At 38.8% G+C, this 20,921-nt stretch overlaps 1 protein-coding gene across 1 annotated transcript in view; it reads right to left on the reverse strand.

Annotated features, from left to right (window-relative positions):
* Window positions 1-237: 237 nt before the first annotated feature.
* The window catches only part of ANXA10 (annexin A10), a 66,857-nt gene continuing 46,173 nt past the window's right edge, over window positions 238-20,921 (reverse strand). The window contains exons 4-12 of the mRNA XM_027096515.1: window positions 16,816-16,929; window positions 15,083-15,173; window positions 13,765-13,844; window positions 6,893-6,946; window positions 6,712-6,805; window positions 5,760-5,855; window positions 5,188-5,246; window positions 2,546-2,668; window positions 238-577 (exon numbers count right to left, since the gene is read on the reverse strand). Coding sequence (XP_026952316.1) covers window positions 509-577; window positions 2,546-2,668; window positions 5,188-5,246; window positions 5,760-5,855; window positions 6,712-6,805; window positions 6,893-6,946; window positions 13,765-13,844; window positions 15,083-15,173; window positions 16,816-16,929 — 780 coding nt within the window. The 3' untranslated portion in view covers window positions 238-508. The remainder of the gene's footprint in view (window positions 578-2,545; window positions 2,669-5,187; window positions 5,247-5,759; window positions 5,856-6,711; window positions 6,806-6,892; window positions 6,947-13,764; window positions 13,845-15,082; window positions 15,174-16,815; window positions 16,930-20,921) is intronic.

Consider the following 20,921-nt stretch of genomic DNA (forward strand, 5'->3'; position numbering starts at 1 on the left):
TTACACAGCTAAGCTTGACAAGTATATATCTGGCGGTATTCTGCTGTTTTTTACCTTTATTTTCATTTAAAGGAGACTGAGATGTTCACTTTGGCTTTACTGCGTTTGTCCAGAGTCTCAGTGGGGAAGGGGATGGCCATGCACCCCGTTTCCCTCATCTCTCACAGCATGCTGGGACAGCTATAAGCAGACCCACTCCTTGCAGGGAATTGACGGCTCACATTAAGTAACATATGTCAATGCAATGATGTCTTTTATTATTCCGTTACACGCAATCTAACGAATTCCTGATTTAGATATGTGCAAATCCAATCTCATACACTTTTGTCAATAGGTTTTTCTTGAATAACTATTGATAATCATTATTCTTGGAATAATTTTAAAGAGAGAAAAGAAAATATGATTCTATAGTTTTGTAATAATGCTACTAACAATGCATATTAATCACAGAATCTGTATTTTGACGTGTCTCTGAAGATGAGTGCATCCTCCAAATCCTTCTTTTTATTTAGTAATCGTCAGCATCACCGGCACAGATGGCAAGCAGAGCCTTCTCGTAATGCCCTGAAGCGAAATGCTGAAAGGAAGAAAATGTAATGTATTTGAAATACAATGTCATAGTATTTCTAAAAAGAAGCATAATTCCTCTGAACTGTAGAATGAAAGACCATGGGCCGTTAGCATCACAAGAATTATTTATTTTTTTCATCTAAGTATTTAATATGCCCTCAGAACTATTCCCTGGAAGTTACTGAAAAATAATACCATGGTTATAGTCAATAGAACGAAGTTTATATAAAGTTGATGGAACCCTAATGTGTTTTTATAAGAAGAATAACTTCCAGTAGAATCAAATCTTCTCCTCAACTTGAAAGAGGTGTCCTCATTTATTGTTGTAAATCAGTGTGGAGTCTGGAGGGCAGATTGGGCAGTATGCCTCAGAGGGCTTAAAAATGTTTATACTCATTAATGCAGAAATTCTACTTCAAGAAATCTGTCCTAAGGAAATAATGATCAATTATTGATGAGCCCAAGATTTATGCTCCAAAATATACACCATAATATTATGTATAATAGTGAAAAAGTAAAAAGCAATAAATAAAAATGTGGGGCAGTTTATGTACTTTAGAACTTTTACAGTGGGATCCATGATTTAATAAAAATATTACTTTAAGTAGTAAAACAGTTTTTAAAAGAAAACATGTACAAGAAATTTTGTTATTGGTTATCTGTGGTGGAGAATTAGGGCCATTTTAATCCTTTTATCATGCTTCCGTAGTTTCTAAGTTTTCAAAAAAAAGATAGTAGTAAATAAAAGGAATTATAAAACTTATCTTTGTTAAAAGTCAACTCTCACATCCATGTTCTCTTACACAAAGTTGTGTAATTATAATTCACTGCCTTAAATGCACATAGTAAAGTTGCATTAATCATATGTGAATATTAGTAGATTTTGAGGTGGCTGTCGTTAATTGCTGTATAGGTATTAGAACTAGTTTATTCATTTAGAAAATGAGTTATGACACGCATTTCTCAATGAGAAATGTTTAGCACCACTAAAAGTTTAAGGTTTTGAAGGTGGCTGTAAGGAGAGTTTTATCAAAGACGAAGGAGGAAGATGTCTCTTAAATGCTCCCTTAACCCTTCCTCTTGGAAACCACTTCAGCTCCCTGAGGGCCTACAAGGTCTTCTGGGTTGTGTGATCTCTTCCTCCTTGGGTTGTGAAGTTTCTTCCGTATCTTTCAATAAACTAAAAAGCTATTTTATGCAATTGAAAATTTCAATGGAAACAACGTGGACACGGTAACAGGACTTAGCTATGTGCAAAATATACATTAAGATACATTCTAGGGCCCTGTGCTTGGGTTAATGCTCTGAGGGTGCCGTCTTGAAGTTCTTTATACTTTTTTGAACGAGGGGTCAAACGTTTTCATTTTCCATAGGGTGCCCCAAGTTACGTAGATGGTTCTACATACTCTGATAATTCTTTGCTAGGTTTGATCAAAATCCAGGCTCAAGCTTAGGTGTATCAGAATGGAGAAACCACCGGCCTGTTGACTTCTGAGTCATTGCTTCTTGGCATGAGCTTCAAGGGCTCATGGGATGGCAGTGTGCAGAATTTTGCACCCGTGTGATGGGATCTGACTGGCTGCCCCCTCCTATGACAACACAGGAGAGCTGATCTCAGAAAGCTCTTCACCATTAATGGGCTCTTCTGGCGAAACGTCTTCTTGCTGGTGCTGATCATGGTTGGCCAGTTAGCTTGTAGAGCCTCATCACGTGATCGTGGGATGAAGAGTTTGCATGACCAACCAATGACTTTTGCTTAAAACACATCAAAGAGGAATAAGTTTTGTCACCGAGGTGAAGGGATTTTTCTCACCTGTTGGTGCACTAAGGCTGCCTAACCTACTCATGTAGATGATCCCGGCCAGAATAGTTAACTTTTTAGATTCCACCGTGAGGTTACTTAAATTACAGCTCTTGTTTCAGTTTCGAAAAGGATCAAATATGGCTGCAAATAAGTCACGAGGAGGAGACTTACTTTGATGTCATGGAAGAGGGACTTCCCGTATCTCTCTTTGTATCGTTTCCTTATGGTCATCAGGTCTATTTCACTTCTGGCAATGAGAATCCTGATCACGGTTTTATTATGGAAACCAAAGTCCTAAAAGACACAGCCAAGGGGAGAAAAACAATAAGGAAACAGCACCTTAAAGTCAGTCTCTCTAAAATCGACTTATCCTCTTTTCTGTGGCCGCAGGCTCCTGGTCCTATATCCCTCAAGCCCTGGCATCCCCACCCACGGGCATCGACTCAGACTCCGCCTCCCCTCTGTGACCCGCCCCCCCCAGCCCCCCCCCCGCACTGTACACACACAGTCAAGTGGTCCATCTACTCTGCTTCTTAAAGGCCCTCTAATCTCTATTTCCAGGGTCACAGCCTTGATACTGGCCCTCATCACTTCACCTGATTCTGCAATAATCCTCCCTTTTATTTAAAAAAACATTTTTTTATTGGAGTGTAGTTGATTTACAATGTTGTGTTAGCTTCTGCTGTACAGCGAAGTGATTCAGTTATACGTGTACATATATATATATATATATATATATATATATCTCCACTCTTTTTTAGATTCTTTTCCCATATAGCCCATTACAGAGCGTTGAGTAGAGTCCCCTGAGCTATATAGTAGGGCCTTATTAGTTATCCATTTTATACATAGTAGTGTGTATATGTCAGTCCCAATCTCCTAATTTATCCCTCTCCCCTTTCCCCCTGGCGACCATAAGTTTGTTTTCTACATCTGAGACTCTATAATTCTCCCTTTTAAACCTGGTCAACCTCCCCTCCGTCGCCTGAACACTGCATCTGAAGATGCAAATCTGATCATGTGCTCCTTCTAGGTAAAAATTCTTCCTGGGTTGGGAGGTGGGTCCCAACTCTGTTAGATGAACGTCAGCGTTTCTAAGACGGCAATTATATTTTTATTTTATCGTCTGCTTATTGTGGAAAACTGTAAAAGTAAGAATTCCAGGTACTCAAAATATTTGCTGATTTAACCTCCAATACTGAACAATACACAGCCATCCCTTTCTGTGTACTAGGTCCGGAACGAATTCCGCTTCACAAAGCAATTTCAACTTGTCTGTTCAAATGGAGTAGTGGTGACATCCAGTGGCCAGGAAGCAGCAGCTAATTTTTGATGTCTGAATGTTTGGGGTATAGACCTACTAACAAACTTTTCCATAATTTGAAGTGATAAAAATGAATGATCCAACCAACTTCCCATATTTAAGTTGTGTATCATTCGCTTAGAATACACAGGGGAAAAACAGAGATTTTCTTTGATGAGAGCTGGTGAAAACAGCTTTTGAACAATACTTGACATTGGCAGATGGCCCTTGTATATGAACACTCTGATTACTGGAATATACACTCCTCTGCTGTACCTGCAAACTGTTCGTGAGTACACATACCTTCCTTTTTGCATTGACACACACAGCAAGGGTAGAGTTTTTATTTATTATTAGGATAATTGGCCCTCACTTTGGGCATAATTGGAATCGGAGTAATGTGATTATTTTCCCAAGGTCATTCACAAGTGAAGCTTTACTCTTTTTGTTGGAGAAGGAAATGGTTGATGTCATCCAACATCCTTGCCCAATACAGTTTTAAATATATAGTTAATCAAATCCACCTTTATTCTTGGAAATAGAATCAAAAAGAAGCAGAGGACTGTGAGCTCTGATCTTGATCCTGTGTTCTGAGGACACATGGGTTCTTGTACCTAATAAAAAATACTTGCACATCAATAAAAATAAATAAAATATTCTTGATGATTCACATATTATCCAAGCTTGCTGGCTACCTCTAAGAAGCTGGTCTATGACAATTACTTTGAGGATAAAATACTCCCGTGAAATTATTGTACCACTGAATTGTTTTTAATGATTTTCTTTGAGTTTTCAGGGCTATGACATGTATAGTGATTTGTATGAGACCTTTTCATTTTCTCAATATTTTCGTGCACATTGTGGATGAGATACGCATTGTCCCATGCACATAAGTGTTTGTTTCTTTGAAAATGAATGCACCAAAGATGTGCAGTTGACTATCACCCGAAACTAAAAAACATTCTCACTTAATTACAAAAATAGCTTTAGAGTTTATTGTTGTCTAGATGTCTCATTTTAAGTGTTTTTTAAAGTAATACTTTATGTTTAAAAATAACCACTCACCTTTTGTGTTTTTAACGCTCAGGAATGCAGCCATGTCTTTCTGAGAGTTTGTAATGCTTTGACATTTTCTGATTGATGCCGTATGTTGTGTAATTGCCTGAGTATGAGGGGGTGGTCTTCATATGCGGTAAAAGTATTTGGACCTACCAGTTTCTCCAGATGCTAAGAAACGCTAAAGCACATCTCCCTGGGGGGAGAGGCCCCAAGGAATACTTCTTGGGTACCTCTGTTTGATACAGAAAGCAGAGCATTCTCTTTATTTGATGGGTCTCATTTTGGTGTATAATATATTTCTTCACTGGAGCATATTTCCTCTGAAATTAATATATTTGCATACAAATTCAGATATGGGAATCAATATTTAAATAATTGAAGTAAAACTAGTCCTTTGAGAAAGTAGACATGATTTCTGGAGAAATTTTAAAAATTCGTGGCTCATACTTACATGGATTGCACTGTATAATCTGTAAGCAAAATAGCCGGGTTTGTCTCGAACACAGAGAACTAGGAAAAATCAGAGAGAAAAGAAGAAAGTTTGGGAGTGACAGTACATGTTTTCTTCACAATTTGGGAAACAATGAGAATGCTTTTTTTTTTTTCCAGTTACAGTCCTGGAAGACTGATACTTTGTGAGTTCTCTGTGGGATCCCTCATTGTACATGGTATTAAAATGTCAACATTCAGAATAGCGGCAAAACCATAACCTTCTTTACAAGGGAAAGGAAGTTAGTATGTGCAAGATGAATTTAAAGGTGTGAGATCCCCATTACCTGAGAATTCAAGGTTTCCTAGTGTGAAAGTTGCCAGCTGTTAGGAAGGGCATGGGTTCATGAAAGTTACTAGCTTGCCAGTTTAGTGCATCGTATCAGTAGCCGATGCATGTTTCCTCTACAGAGCTAACATTCTGTCTAAATAATTAAATCCAGGGGCAAGTGACTCAATCAAGAGCTTGCTCATGCATCTTTAATTCAGTCAGAGCTCATCAGCCCTCATCGTGCCAGACACATTATTACTCACCAATTGCAACTAGCAGCTCTTGAAAGGATCCGTTGTAACATTCATTAATGGCATCTACTATGTCTTGTCCAGAAATAGTTTGGAATTCCTGGAAAACTTCAACAAATCGATATAATTCAAAGGAGATTTTATGAATATTATAAATTTAAAATGCAAACGTGGATTTGATTGCTTACACACAGTGCAGGTAAATAAAGTATGGGGTGGGTGTTGGGTTGCAGTAGGCCATCTTTTAAAATTTTTTAATCGACTTTTGTGTGTTATATATCGTAGAAAAAAACCAAAAATAGTTTTAAAAATAAGGGAGACAGGAAGGTACAGCAGTTTGGGGAAAGTTGAACAAAGTAGGACCAGTAAGGCAGCTTCACATAAATCACGACTTCAGTAATAATGGCCTTGGTTCATTACGGACTGTGTTCACCATATTCTTTTTTTTTTTTTTTGCGGTACGCGGGCCTCTCACTGCTGTGGCCTCTCCCGTTGTGGAGCACAGGCTCTGGACGCGCAGGCTCAGCGGCCATGGCTCACGGGCCCAGCCGCTCCGCGGCATGTGGGATCCTTCCGGACCGGGGCATGAACCCGTGTCCCCAGCATCGGCAGGCGGACTCTCAACCACTGCGCCACCAGGGAAGCCCTCACCATATTCTTTTTAAGACAACATATGATGCACGTAACAGAAGATAGGTAAGTTCTCCATCAGAAATAGAGGTGGTTTTAAAAAGTTTAGTATTGAAAGGTTATGTGATTCAATTATTGGCAAAATAAAATTCTAGGGGAACTTCATCCTTAGCAATGTTATTAGATGAGGCACGTCTGTATAAACAACCCGAAAGAGGTACCTTTGAGATAACTGGCTTTCCTCTCTTCATATGTAACACCCCCCTTTCCCAATTACCTACTTGCTTTTTATTCTCTAATCAGGGGATAGCTGTAAAGAACAGAGGGCAGTTACCCAGCCATAGCTGCTGGTAGCTCTTGTTACACAGGATCATTTGCAAAAGCGTTTTGTGCTCCCCTGTCCTCTTCTGGCAGCTCTCCCACAGCACCTGAAACATCACAGGCCGCCAGGTAGCACCGCGGCCCCAGGCTGGCATGCCCAAGGTCCCGCGGTTGCCCCAGGGCTGGCCCGTTACCATGGCGTCCTGGGCAGCCGTGGCAGGGTCCGTGTACCCTTCTTCCCTGGTTCCCTGTGAAGTAAGCACAGGTTTCCCTCTGTAAGTGCTCTGAATTGACAACTTAGTAGGGTTACCGGGACACAAATCTTTGAGCCACCAAATACACTGGAGACTCCTAAGAAAGTTCTGTCATTAGTCGGAGTTAGTCTACATTTCTTGGGTACTTTATGCAATGCAGGTCTTTTTAAAAATGTGGGCACTTTTCATTTTTTCTTTGTAGCCGAGGTAATCTTTCAAAGGAGTTGACAAGTTTTTCGCTTTTCCAATTCCCTGAGCGGTATCTCTGCCGCCCACCCCTTCAAACAGCACCCACCGCCTGGCCGGCTGGTAGAGACGGGATTTTAACATCGTCAGAAGGAAAAGGCAGAGAGAAAGCGTGAGTTAATGCTCGGTCTCTGACTTGTAACATCTCATATTGGCAACAGTAAAATAACCATGAAATCCAGAATGTGTGCAGTGAGAGTATTTTGTAAATTTGTTTCACTCCAGCCTCTTTATCATATGAAGAAAGAACAGACACGGCCAAGCTGCCCTAAGAGAAGTCCTTTCAACAGGAGGGAAGGAGAGCTCACTAATGCAGGACCCTCTGGTCCCTGAGGGTTATGAGGACCAGAGGGCAGAAAGAGGTAGAGACGTGTGATGAGACAGTTTATTTAACCTTTCCTTTCCTTTGGGTCCAGATCTGGAGGAAATGCTTTTTTTTTCTTTTTTGACTTTGCTGGAAGAACACAGAGGTCACTGTCTTCTGCTCCTGTTGTCTTTTCGGACTCTGGAAATGAACTCGGTGACAGAGCAAGATAGGGCAGCCGAGGCCCTGAGGACACCTTCCTGCATTCGTCTCAGTCCCGGAGCAGCACGAATGGGCCCCAAATCTCTCATCTGCTCCTGATGGAGGAGCTTGGCAGCGGAGCCTGACAGGTGGAGTGGTTTATGGCCGCAGCAGGGCAGACCCTTCCAGCAGGCCAGGGCTGTGAGACAGACCGCGCTGGCTGGAGCCCTGTGGGGAACACACCCGGGCACTAGTGGGAGTCTTAGGCTCCAGAGGGAGCAAGGGTGAGGCCAAACCATCATGAAGGTTACTTGGTTCTGATCAAACTGAGACAGAAAAAGCGATATAAGTTAACCAGCTTAACTGGTCAAGTCTCGTCTTCTCAGTGGGATTTGCCCTGACCAAGCTGTGCAACATCATAACCTACCCGCCATCCCCTCCCCTGCCCTGCCGTATCCTTCATCGCCTAACATGCTGTGAAAGGCACCAATTTATTAGATTTCTCCTTAGCTGTCTGCATCCCCCCTCTAGAATGCAAGCTTCTTAAGACTGGGGTCTTCGTCTCTGGATAATTCCCAATTGTCCTTGGCACGTTGTAGGCTTTTGAGAAATATTCACTGAGTCAATACTAAACGAAGGAAGGGAAGTTAAAGAAATACCTTTTAGATGGCAGAATTTAAACACCAGTTAGTAGAAACGGGAAGATTTTCTGGATCATTGAAGTGTTTTTTGTGATTTCCAATCAAACGATGTAGCTAACTAAACACCTACGCATGCAAAGTTTGTGAGAAATATTTAAGAAATTTCTGCAGTTCTGAAATTTTTGTGAGATCTGATTTTTGGACATTTAACTTGAAATGGTGCCCATCTGTCTACTTCTTTGTGCAGTTAATTGCCAAAAGCACTTTAAGCAGACTGGTAGATTAAAAAAATGTGTATCAGTTTAATGTGTGATTTAGCTTTTCCCAGCAAGTGGATTTTGTCGTATAAAAAGCCTAAGACAGTAGACTGGCAGGTGATGTAATTGCCAGAGAAATGGCATACATGAGAATTGGGGTTAAGGGCAAAATCAAAATGTGAAAGGAAGCAATGAAAGGAATTGAAATCTAGCTGGAAGTATTTGGAGCAAAGTGGCTACAGATGGTCCCCAGAGGCCTCAGGGCATGAGTCTGAGGAAGCATCGCCAGAGACTCCTGGCAGCCAAGATGAGGACAGTTTCCATTCTTTCTGTCTGTGGAAACATTTATCATCTGCAGCGTGATTTGCACATATGGATTAATTGATCTCTAAGTGACTAACTCTTCATTATTTGACAGATAATTAGATCTCCTGTAAATCTGGTTTAATAAAAGCACAGGAAGTGCTGTGAGTCAGTTCAGCGATTGGCATTAGTTTTCAAGAACGTGTTCTGGTTGAGTGGTGTTCTTATTAGAAATAGCCCTGTTGGAAAATTCTTTATAGATTAAAAGCTTTTTTTTTTCCCAGAAAATATGACAGTAATTTAAACACTTCACGTTTCAATTCCCTCAATCTATTAATTCACAAAAAAGAGGTATATCTGAATGTTCATGATGTCAAAAAGATGAAAGCCATGGGCGGTGTTTCCCTTGATTCTGGAAGTGAAGCTGCAGAGGGAGGGAGGAGGAAGTGATTTTAATTGCTGAAGAATTTTAGAATATGGGTACTGGGAGGGAATGGAGCAGAATGGGTTCACTTCCTTTAATTTACAGGGTAAATATCTGGAATCTCAAGAAAGCAAAATGATAAACCCAAGGACACACAGCTGACTTAGAGCCAAGAGCAAAAGATACATAGATATATACCTGGTTGTTTTACACAGAGTATCTATCTATCTGTCTATTATCTTTCCGTCATCGATCTACCTGTCTACCTATCTATATCTCTATCTATCTGTCTATCTATCTATGTATCTATCATCTCTTTATGTGTATATGTATGTATGTATCTATCATCTACCATCTATCAAACATCTATCTAGAGAGAGAGATAGGGGCAGAGAGAATAAGGATCCCAACTAGAGGGTAGAAGGAACTTGGTCATGTGACAGTGCCAGTTATTTGGCTGGAACTCATCACCTCTTTTTGTAAGATGTCTAGACAGAGTCTCTGAAATGGTGTACACCACAGACAGTGGTCAGAAGTGATGGACTTCTTCAGTTCTCTAGTTAACGTTACATCATTTTCACTCTTGGAAGTTTACTGATCCAAAGCCTAAACCAGGAGGTCCAAAATGAAGAGCCATTAATGTAGAAGTCAGAAGTCAGTGGTCAGACTTCAAAATATTTAAACATCTATGAGAAATTATACATTTTACTAAGCATTACATGGGACTCCTGATCTTGAAATATAAGTTTTTTACTTCCATTTTCAATTATGAGTTAATTGAAATATGTATTATCTTATACTCATAAATTGTGTTTTACATTTTAAGGGGAATATACTATGAAACCTTACAAATACATAATATTTAAGTAAACCTCATTAATTCCCCTTGGCTTCTTATAAAATCTAGGTCTTGCTTCACCATCAATTTTTATATTCTATGTTGAAAGGACGATTTTACTGCTCTGAAGAGCTATTTCAAGGTTAAACACACACACACACACACACACACACACACACTTAAGTTCCAACTCTAGAAATTGAACTTAAGAAGTAATACTTTATCCTGTAAAGTCATAATCCAAATTAGGTGAAACCCAGTGATAAAATAAATTGTGTATTATTTAAAAATATGTGTGTCTATACAAATAATATTATATATACAAATACACCTCCTCACATTTATACTCTATCAAAAATAAAGCATTATTGTTTAATTTCAGGAAAAAGGACCTGCAATTGTGCATAAGATAGATAGCTCTATTACATCAAGTGAAAATATCGTTCGCTGATTTTTTTTCCCTTGTGATTTATTTTCTCTCAAGTTTAGTTTTCAGAACTGTGTGTTTTTCCCTGAAATATAAGAGCTTTGCTTTATAAAAACACACTGCGATCCTGATTCTTGGCTGTCAGTTACTTTTAGGGGGTTTGTAGCATAACCTTTGACGAGGTGCAGAGATTCTGAGAGGTTATTTGAATACTTGATCATTGGAATTTTACCAGATGGAAATAGAACTGGAGTACAAATAGATGGGGTTGGAGGTGGGAGCAATCACATTTAACAGTGGAGGTGGAGGTATGGTGTCTTGGGGCTGTTTTCATGTTAGTCTCTCACTCAGCAGACGTGAAACGTCAGGCCAGCCACGGAGCCCACCTGAGTTCCCATGGACGAGGTGCAGCCACTCGGCTCCCCTGGGGAGCTGACTCTGAGATGGAGACCAGCACGTACCTTGTTATATTTTTTTGCCTTTTTAAAAAAACAATTATTGAAGTATAGTTGATTTACAATGTTGGGTTAGTTTCAGGTGTATAGCAAAGTGATTCAGTTATACACATACACATATTGAAAAGATACCTGCACCCCTATGTTCATAGCAGCACTGTTTACAATAGCCAGGACATGGAAGCAACCTAAATGTCCACCAGCAGATGAATGGATAAAGATGTGGTCCATATATACAATGGAATACTCCTCAGCCATAAAAAAGAATGAAATAATGCCATTTGCAGCAACATGGATGGACCTAGAGATGATCCTACTGAGTGAAGGAAGTCAGACAGAGAAAGACAAATACCATATAGCGCTTATATGTAGAATCTAAAACATGATACAAATGATCTTATTTTCAAAACAGATTCTTGTTATTATGGGATGTGCTGGGGATCAACCATGGATGGGAGAGAAAAGAAGCCAAATTTGGAAGGAGAGGCTGGACTGTGATACAGGCCTAGTGGAATGCAACATAGTCCTAATGAAATATGTTTTTTGTCTTCCTAGAAAGCTTATATATTTCTTTAATAAATTGACATAAATTTCTTTTCGGATACTAAGAAAATAAAAACGTGTTTGCTATTAAGATGCAACTCATGGATTTATAATAGGGCTTTTGGTTTTATTAGGGGCAGTACTAATGCCAACACGAATTTCTGACTGGAAACTGTTGTTTTAATTTACATTACGGAGCATCAGTCCTAGAAAACCAAAAGATGAAGACCCTGCTAAATTGAGAGAATGTTTTAATTAATCTTACAACGTTGAAAAGTTAGAAAATATTCAACTGACGTTGCCAAGTGAGATTATTTTTAATATTAATAATGATTATTAAAACCTTTTTTCCTATAATGACTCAACTTCTGTCACAAATTTAAATAAGCTTATTTCTACAACACCTTACACAGAAGTCTCAAGTTGGACGATATCTATTCTCTATTGATGTTCTCATCCCAGAGATTAGAATCTTCAGAATAGGACTTGAGGAATTGATACAGGCAGTTTTATGAACTATGCGGCCATGCCATGCACATGCAAATTAAACCACAGCAAACCAAATTAAACAAGAAAGCAAATTCTTGATTTTGTTTTTACAAATAGAATTTTTACTTTAATTGAAAGGTCAATAGATTTGCTCAGTACTATGCCATTTTTTTCAGTTGAACAATTTTGAAGAAATCCAACCAGCCCTAGTCACCAATCTCTCCTCCGTCTGGGGCAGCTAATACTTGCTTCCTCTGGAATCTTTCCTTTTGGATTTCTTTATTCCTAATTCAGAACTGACAATAACTTGGGCTCAAAAAAAAAGAGACAAAAAAATTTTAAATCCTTGTTGCCTGGCAATGAATGGAATTGTTAGTTTGTGTTCTAATCTGGCTGATATATTTATTCATTCTTAAATTATAGAGACTATTGTGAAGTACAGTATAAAGTTTTTAATCACAATAAACACACATTAAAGAAACCACACCTCCTGTGTTTTATTGGATGTGTTAATCTACCCCGAAGGAGGAAGATAGCAAAATTGCCCAATCAGAAAAGAAGGAAAATGAAGTAGTCACTTAAATTTGCACACTGCCATTGATATTTTAAAGGAAAAAAAATCATTATCAATAGTCATTTTCTCATTTTAACTATTTTCTGTATATAGAGTAGTTCTAGACAGGGTAGAAAGAATTCTTAATTTTTATCTTTCTTGTGTAAAGTAATACAATACCTTAACTTGAGAAATAAAGTTGTTCACTTTTGTAAAAAAAACTTTGTAGAATTAAAAAAAAAGAACTCTCTCTAGGTAAAAGTTGGAACCTGCAATTTCAGAAAGAAAAATTAGCATATGGCTGTGGGTCTGTTTTCTGGAGTGGTTGGGAGATTTTCTGTATTTTTTTCCTGAACTGATGTTCCCTTGTTTTCTTTCATTCTATAAGTTCTATAACCTGCCCTGGAACGTCGAGTTCCATCCACTGCTCTCCCTGCTAGAAGATGGCTAGTCAACAATCTGAGTGATAACACAGAGGAACCGAAATAGCTTTTCTTGCCTAAATCCAAGCCCCTTGTTTCCTGCTGAATCCTCTCCCGTTTCCTGCATCACTTCATCAGGTACTGAGGGTGTGTCTGATTGGTTTGGTCAACACAAGCTGAAGGAGAAGATGGAATTACAGAAATAAAGAGATGGTAAGAAGGGAAAACTAGTTTTTATTTTCAGTAATCCAGATTCTCCTCATTTAAAGTCATGCGTGAGGCTCCTGGATCCCTATGTGTATTGTACTCTCATCTGGTGATTCTAACTATTCCCCTATTGGTGCGGTCCTGGGTCCCTGGGGCCTTAGGTGATGTTCTCATTCAACTAATTGTAACCGTAGTATTTTAAATCTGTTAACACCCTTGTAATATATAATTATTTATGCATTTATTGATAATTATAATCATTTTACTTATAGCAGATTGTTTTGAGAACAGAGATGGTGTCTTATTCATATTTGTTTGTTTCTATATCCAACCCAAGTTTCTATCATAGTGCCTTGAATTTAGCTGGCATTCAGTAGTTGTTATTGTACAGAATTCACTGTTAAACTGGGGTAAACTGGAGTTTTCTGTCCGATTTTTTGAAAACGAAACATACCTATTTTTTTAAATAGTGCAAAATAGTGTGAATTTTGGAGTTTCATACCTGGACCAAGTTCACCAGCGTATCTCTGAAGTGTCCCGAGGTCTCTGAGTAAATGTCCTCCTGCAGGTCGCGGCTGTATTCTGGGTACGAGAACGCCCATGTTGGAGGGTTGGTTTATGATAGAACCACGTATCGCTGTGCTTGCCTAGGTCAGCGCTACTTCCCCCGTATGAGTGGAAAGTGAGGAGACATCTAATGTGCTGACATTTCTTTGTCTTTTACCACATTCTACTCACATGAAGCCAATAAACAGTCCACCCAAGTAATTTGACAGCAATGGTAACATAGGCCCAGGTCGGTTTTCTTGAAAAAACAAAAAAGTACTATGTCTATTCCAAAACTGAAAAACAACATTGAGAATCATTTCGCATTCTGCAATCTTTTTTTTTTTTTTTTTTTGCGGTACGCGGGCCTCTCATTGCGTGGGCCCCTCCCGTTGCGGAGCACAGGCTCCGGATGCGCAGGCTCAGTGGCCATGGCTCACGGGCCCAGCCGCTCCGCGGCATGTGGGATCTTCCCGGACCGGGGCACGAACCCGTGTCCCCTGCGTCGGCAGGCAGACTCTCAACCACTGAGCCACCAGGGAAGCCCGCATTCTGCAATCTTTAAAATTCAGAATTCTGCCTTCTCTTTCCTTAGCGCACTGCCCAGCCCAGCTCTCCCCAAGTCTTTGTCCTGTCTTAATATTTTCAGGGAGGGGTCTTACTTCACTCCCCTTGGGAAAGTCTTGTTTTTGTTTGAATGCGATAGAGCTGATTGTAACATTTTCTTGACAGTTCAATGTCACATAATACACGATGCAATGGAACTTAAGGCATTAAGCCTTTTTAAAAATGAAAAGAGTTAACCTTTCCACTTTTAACATGCGTAAAAACCTGATTCTGAGGTGGATCGCAGTGATTATGAGGTTTATGTAAATTGAAGTAGTTGCCCATATTTGTAGAATTTGCTGAGCGATCATCGCGCTTTGCTTTGTTCTGTCTTTATACCTGGTCCCTCCTAGGTAAGGGATACGATGCTCCCTGAGCCACTGTGCCAAGTACTTGCTGTCCTAATGTAAACACCCACCTCATAGAAACTAGTAATTATTTTCCTGGAAAGTCCGCTTAACTTGATTGTCTAGGGAATTGTTTCATTTTTAGTACCCTAATCATCGATTCTACCTAATGAATTAATGAGTCTTGAATGAGTGGTATTTCACACATGAGTGTCTTAGAAAATTCTTTAAAATACATAAACTGGAATATTTTACATGTTATTTGAAAAATATAAAGTTTATATGAGTGTAAAACATATGTACAAATGTGTATTTCCTTACGCAAATAGTAGGCTTCTCGCATCTGGAAAATTTCTCCGTTTGTTCTTGAAGCTAATATATCAATGAGGCAATTCTCATCAGTGCCTGCTCCCTAGAAGGACAGAGTGAGAGAAATATAAAGGCATCTGTGCTGGAAATAACAGTGCACTCTGTGCAGTAAAGGGATACAGCCTCCCTGGTGTTCTGAGAGGTGGCAGAGGGCAAGGAAATATGTTTGGGTTAAAGACAGGCCCAGTTCAGTCTGCCTCTGCTACTTACTAGCTCTTTGGTCCCAAGAAGATAATATTATCTGAAACTCTGTTCCTTCATAGAGTAAAACAGCATGGGCATTTCTAAATAATGTGGGAAAAGATGTTTAAACAATGCTCATGACACTGATTTTTTTCCTTCTAGAATATCAATTCTTGGGCAAGCTCGAATTTGATCCTGGGTCTCTAATTTTGCACAGATGTTTTAGAGACGTCTCCCTGCCTCTCCCAGGATGTGGACTTCTGCACCGTTTGCCTAAACATTTGGACTGGCTACTTTCTGTAGTCTCTTTCAGCCATAGGCATAAACTCTTCTCTGATGGTGATTTTAAAGACAACACATCTTTTTCAGAAAGCTTCAGAAATCCTTTCCATCCTATGAGACATCGATACAATGTAACAGTGTCATCTAAACAGTAACATAGGACTTACTTCACATCATTTTGCAAGAGGTAGGGATTGACATTATGCAACACTCAATACTCTGTAATAGGCTATATGGGAAACGAATCTAAAAAAACAAATAAAAGTGGAGTGGATGTATGCACACGTATAACTGAGTCACTTTGCTGTACACCTGAAACTAACACAACAGTTTAAATCAACTATACTCCAATAAAATTTTTTTTAAATAGTAAAAACAAAAATCAATACTTTTGAGATTCATATCTACTCACTGAATTTTAATTGAGTAAATTCCACATATGGAATTGTAAAAAAGAATTAGTTGAAATTCATATTTTACATAAGGCTTATTCTGATCTACAAATATGATGGCCAAGATCCAGATTCCTTAATATTTTTTCCGTTTCCCTTTTCCAGTCACACATTGTTCCCAGACCAGGGTAATCAGGTCATTGGCAGGCATTGTATTGGAATGATTGCAGCAGCTCTGCAGGTGTTTCATATCAGCATTTGGAAAGATGTGAAAAGCCTTTTGGCCTCCATCCCTAGCCAACAACCCTCTAACAAATCTGTAGTTAATTTCTTTCCTGTAAGAAAGAATTGCTCTAATCCTTCAGAAGTAACATTTTGCTACATTTGAGCAATAGTGTTTGTAAAGGATTATTTTAGGGTCACAAAAATAAAGATGTCATCTCTAGTTTGTCTCTGACTCAGCATTACTGCTGACTCATTACTTTATGAGCCCAATTTATACCACAGTGTAAAGAGATTCACATGAATTATCATATTTCCTCTTAATGTATGAAGATAACTTGGGAGAGACAAATCCAAACAGCCCCGGAAGCTTTCCTTTTGGCAGATTGCACAGAGCGGGGTTGGTGGGTCTGAGTTTGCACAACAGGAGAATCGACTGATCCCGCCGCTGGGCTCTGGAGGTCCCCCCTTTCCTGACCCCCCCCCCCCCCCAGCATTTCTTTTGTTTCTTCTTTGTGCAGAAGTTCCCTCCCCTCCCTGATCACACATAGCAGCATCATAGGGCAGGGCCCGCACTATGGAAATATTTTCTCATCCGACCTCTACCTTCATGGCGTGCCAGAGCTCGTGGGCATCGTAGGAGGGCGGTGGGTACATGAGGCCCACCATGACTTCCTTGAAGTGATTGGAAAGCTTCTCCTTCAGGTCACTAACCAGGTCCTGTGGAGGGAAAAACAAATACCTTCATTATATCGCTTACCAATTTTATGAGAGAAATGGGATAATTGCAGAAAGTCTTCTAGCACGATTTCCTTTTCCACGTCACTTCACATAATAACTAGTCTGGTTTTAGTTCACACGTGTGTACGTGGATTACACGAGATCGTGGACTTGAGGGTTTGAAAATGACTGATGTGATGGCATCTCTGCATGAAACATCATCTGTATGGATATTCTAGTCACGTAAACACAGCGGGATACTCCTTCCCTAATCCCAACCCGACCCCTCTTCTCATCTCATTATGAAAATAAATAAAATTTGAAACCTGAAAGCATGTTACTTGGGAGTGCTTAGTTTTCTTGTGTGGAATTAACGAAAGAAAGTCCTTAAAGAATATATGCATTTTATTTTATCATTATAGCAATGTCTTTTAGCAAAGAGTCTCTGGTTATACTATTGCCAAAAAGCTTGTATAAATGAATTAAGTAGTCTTAGAACTTTCTTCAAATAGTCACATGAATATACTTACTGAAAATATTGAAAATTAAATGCTTAAAAGGAAAAATAAGTGTGCTGGATTTTTGGCCTTGAAATACAGGTACAAGAGCATGAAATTGATCGTTTTAATGTGACTTTCCTTTTACTCATGTAGAACGGATTGTTTAAAAACATATGTTCAATTTATTTTTTGTAGGGTTACAAAGATATCTGAAAAATACTTAAAATTTACCATTTCTTGCTAAAATGTATAGTGTATATTCAGTTTTATGTTGAAATACACAATATTTTAGTTCTGACTTGGTTCAATAATATAATTCAATAAGGCATAATAAATAAGCTTTGTTACAATAAAAACGAAATAGTCATAATTTTCATTTTATTTAGTATAATCTGGAAGCACGTTTCCTATACTGTGGGTTTTCTTTTTTAACAAATAAAAGCATCATCCACAAGGTGGTAATTGGTAACAGAGAGAATCTATTGAATTTGCGCCCAGGTCAGTGCAATTTGTTTAATGAGCAGTTAATAGGTGTCTGGAGTTGTGGCAGGTGCTTGGAGTAGATAGATACAAGACTTATAAGATCGCTTCCTCATGGAGCGGGTAGTCTAGTTAATTCCCTCGTTCACCATCGACTGTTTCTAATCCCTTTCCCAAATAGTCCTGACGGTGCTATTAGGAGACAGGTGATAGCAATGGATAAAGCTGACGTGAACATCTGAGCTCGTGAAGGCTTTGTTCTCATGCTTCCATGAGCTCAATACATCTTTTTTGAAGGAAAGATGGCAGTGTATTCAATGAGTGTTTATTTCTACTCTTTCCCAGACATGGTGGTAGGAGCTGGAGAAAAATAAGACAGGGTCTCTGTTTTCAAGAGGACCAACATCCCATAAACCCAGACGTAGCGTAAGTAAAAATGTGAGCTAATGCTTTTGAAGACTCTATCTTCATTTTTCACTTTATAAGATCCTAAAGCAGTAGTTCAAGAGAGTTCTAAGAATTCAGATAAGATATCAGAATGGCCTTACAGGATCAGAGGACACAAGACACAGTTACACAAGGAAGGACAAGTGGCATGGAGACAGGAGTTCAGGTGCCATTTGTGATGGTTGATTTTATGTCAGCTTGGATGGGCCATGGCACCCGGATATTTGGTCAAACGTTCTTCTAGATGTTTCTGTGAAGGTATTTAAAAAAAATTTTTTTTTTAATTGAAGTATAGCTGATTTACAATGTTGTGTTTGTTACTGCGGTACAGCAAAGTGACTCAGTTATACATGTATATGCATTCTTTTTTCCTATTTTTTTCCATTATGGTTTATCCCAGGATATTGAATATAGTTCCCTGTGCTCTGCAGTAGGACCTTGTTTATCCATCATATATATAATAGTTTGCATCTGCTAAACCCAAACTGCCAGCCCATGCCTCCCCCACCCCCCTCCCACTTGGCAACCACAAGTCTGTTCTCTATGTCTGTGAGTCTGTTTCTGTTTAACAGATAATGTCATTTGTGTTGTATTTTAGATTCCACATATAAATGATATCATATGGTGTTTGTCTTTCTCTTTCTGACTTACTTCACTTAGTATGACAATCTCTATCATATCACGCTGCTGCAAATGGCATGATTTCATTCTTTTTTTATGGCTGAGCAGTATTCCATTGTATATATGGACCACATCCTGTGAAGGTATTTTTTTAGATGATTAACATTTACATCAGTGGACTTTGAGTAAAGCAGATTACTCTCCACCATGTGGGTGGGTCTCATTCAGTCAGTTGAAGACTTTATAAGAAAAGATTGATTTTCCTTCAAGAATTCTACCAGCAGACGGCCTTTGGAACTGAGCGGCTACCCTCTCTGAGGCTCTAGCCTACCATAGTCTCTGCTGGCCTGCTGTGTGTATTGGGGCTTGCAGGCCTGTGTAATCACGTGAGCTAATTCCTCAAAATCTCTCTCTCTCTACACATCTGTTGGCATCGTTCCCAACAGTGAGGCCCTTGCATAGTTGGAACAGCATGTGGTTGAGATGTTTCCTTCAATATGGCTCATAATGTGCCTCTCACAGGTGTTTATTCTCCCACTACAACAAAATTAACTTCAAACTAACAATAAAAATATAGCTGGAGAATCCCAAATGTTTGGAAATTTTAAAATGCACTTTTGTATGATCCAAATCTCAAAGAATATATCACAAGGGAGTTAGAAAATACTTTTAATTTAATGAAGGTGAAAATGCAACATGTCAAAATTTGTGAGATGTGGTGAAGATAGTAATTGAAGATACACTTTTAGCTTTAAATATTTATGTTAGAAGAGAAACATACAGTCAGTGACCTAATCTTCCACCTCAAAAAATCTAGAAAAAGGAAGAGTAAATTAAGTCCAGGATAAGAAGGAAGGAAATAAGAATAAGATCAGAAATCAATGAAACTGAAAATTAATAAATACTAGAAACTGAATGAAATCAAAATGTAATTTTCTGAAAAGGTGAGTAATGTTAATAAAATTCGAATTAGACTGACAAGAAAAAAAATACAAAAATATTGGCAAAGTAAGAGTGACATATACAAATACTACAGACATTAAAGGAAAAAAGAATATTATGAACATATTTATAACACTATATATGTAAGAGAAATATAGCTGATTTACAATGTTGTGTTAGTTTCAAGTGTAGAGCAAAGTGATTCAGTTATACATATGTATATATTTTAATTTTTTCCAAATTCTTTTCCCTTATAGGTTATTATAAAATATTGAGTAGCGTTCCCTCTGCTATACAGTAGGTCCTTGTTGTTTATCTATTCTATATATAGTAGTGTGTGTCTGTTAATCCCATACTACTAATTTATCCCTCCCTCTCCAACCTTGGCAATCACAAGTCTATTCTCTGTGCTGTCAGTCTGTTTTGTAAATATGTTCATTTGTGTCATATTTTAGATTCCACATATAAGTGATATCATATGATATTTGTCTTTCTGTTTTACTTCACTTAGTGTAATTATTTCTAGGTCCATCCATGTCGCTGCAAATGGCATTATTTCATTCGTTTTCATGGCTGAGTAATATTCCATTGTATATATGTACCACATGTTCTTTATCCATTCATCTGTCGATGGACATTTAGGTTACTTCCATGTTTTGGCTATTGTTAATAGTGCTGCAGTGAACATTGGGGTGCATGTATCCTTTTGAATTATGCCATCATCAAAAAGTCTACAAATAATAACTGCTGGAGAGGCTGCTCACCACCTATAGGTTATGTTTATTGCCTTGCTGGTGCATCCCTAGAAGCTGCCTGTGGCTGCATCACAGAAACAGCCAAGCAGAAGCTAAGGCTTGACTTGCTGGAGAGGGTGTGGAGAAAAGGGAACCCTCCTGCACTGTCGGTGGGAATGTAAACTGGTGCAGCCACTATGGAGAACAGTATGGAGGTTCCTTAAAAAACAAAAATAGAGTTACCGTATGACCCAGCAAACCAATTCCT

This window comes from Aethalodelphis obliquidens, unplaced genomic scaffold (genome assembly GCF_003676395.1).
Source record: "Aethalodelphis obliquidens isolate GAN/ISIS:26980383/991018 unplaced genomic scaffold, ASM367639v1 scaffold103, whole genome shotgun sequence".
NCBI lineage: Eukaryota > Metazoa > Chordata > Mammalia > Artiodactyla > Delphinidae > Aethalodelphis > Aethalodelphis obliquidens.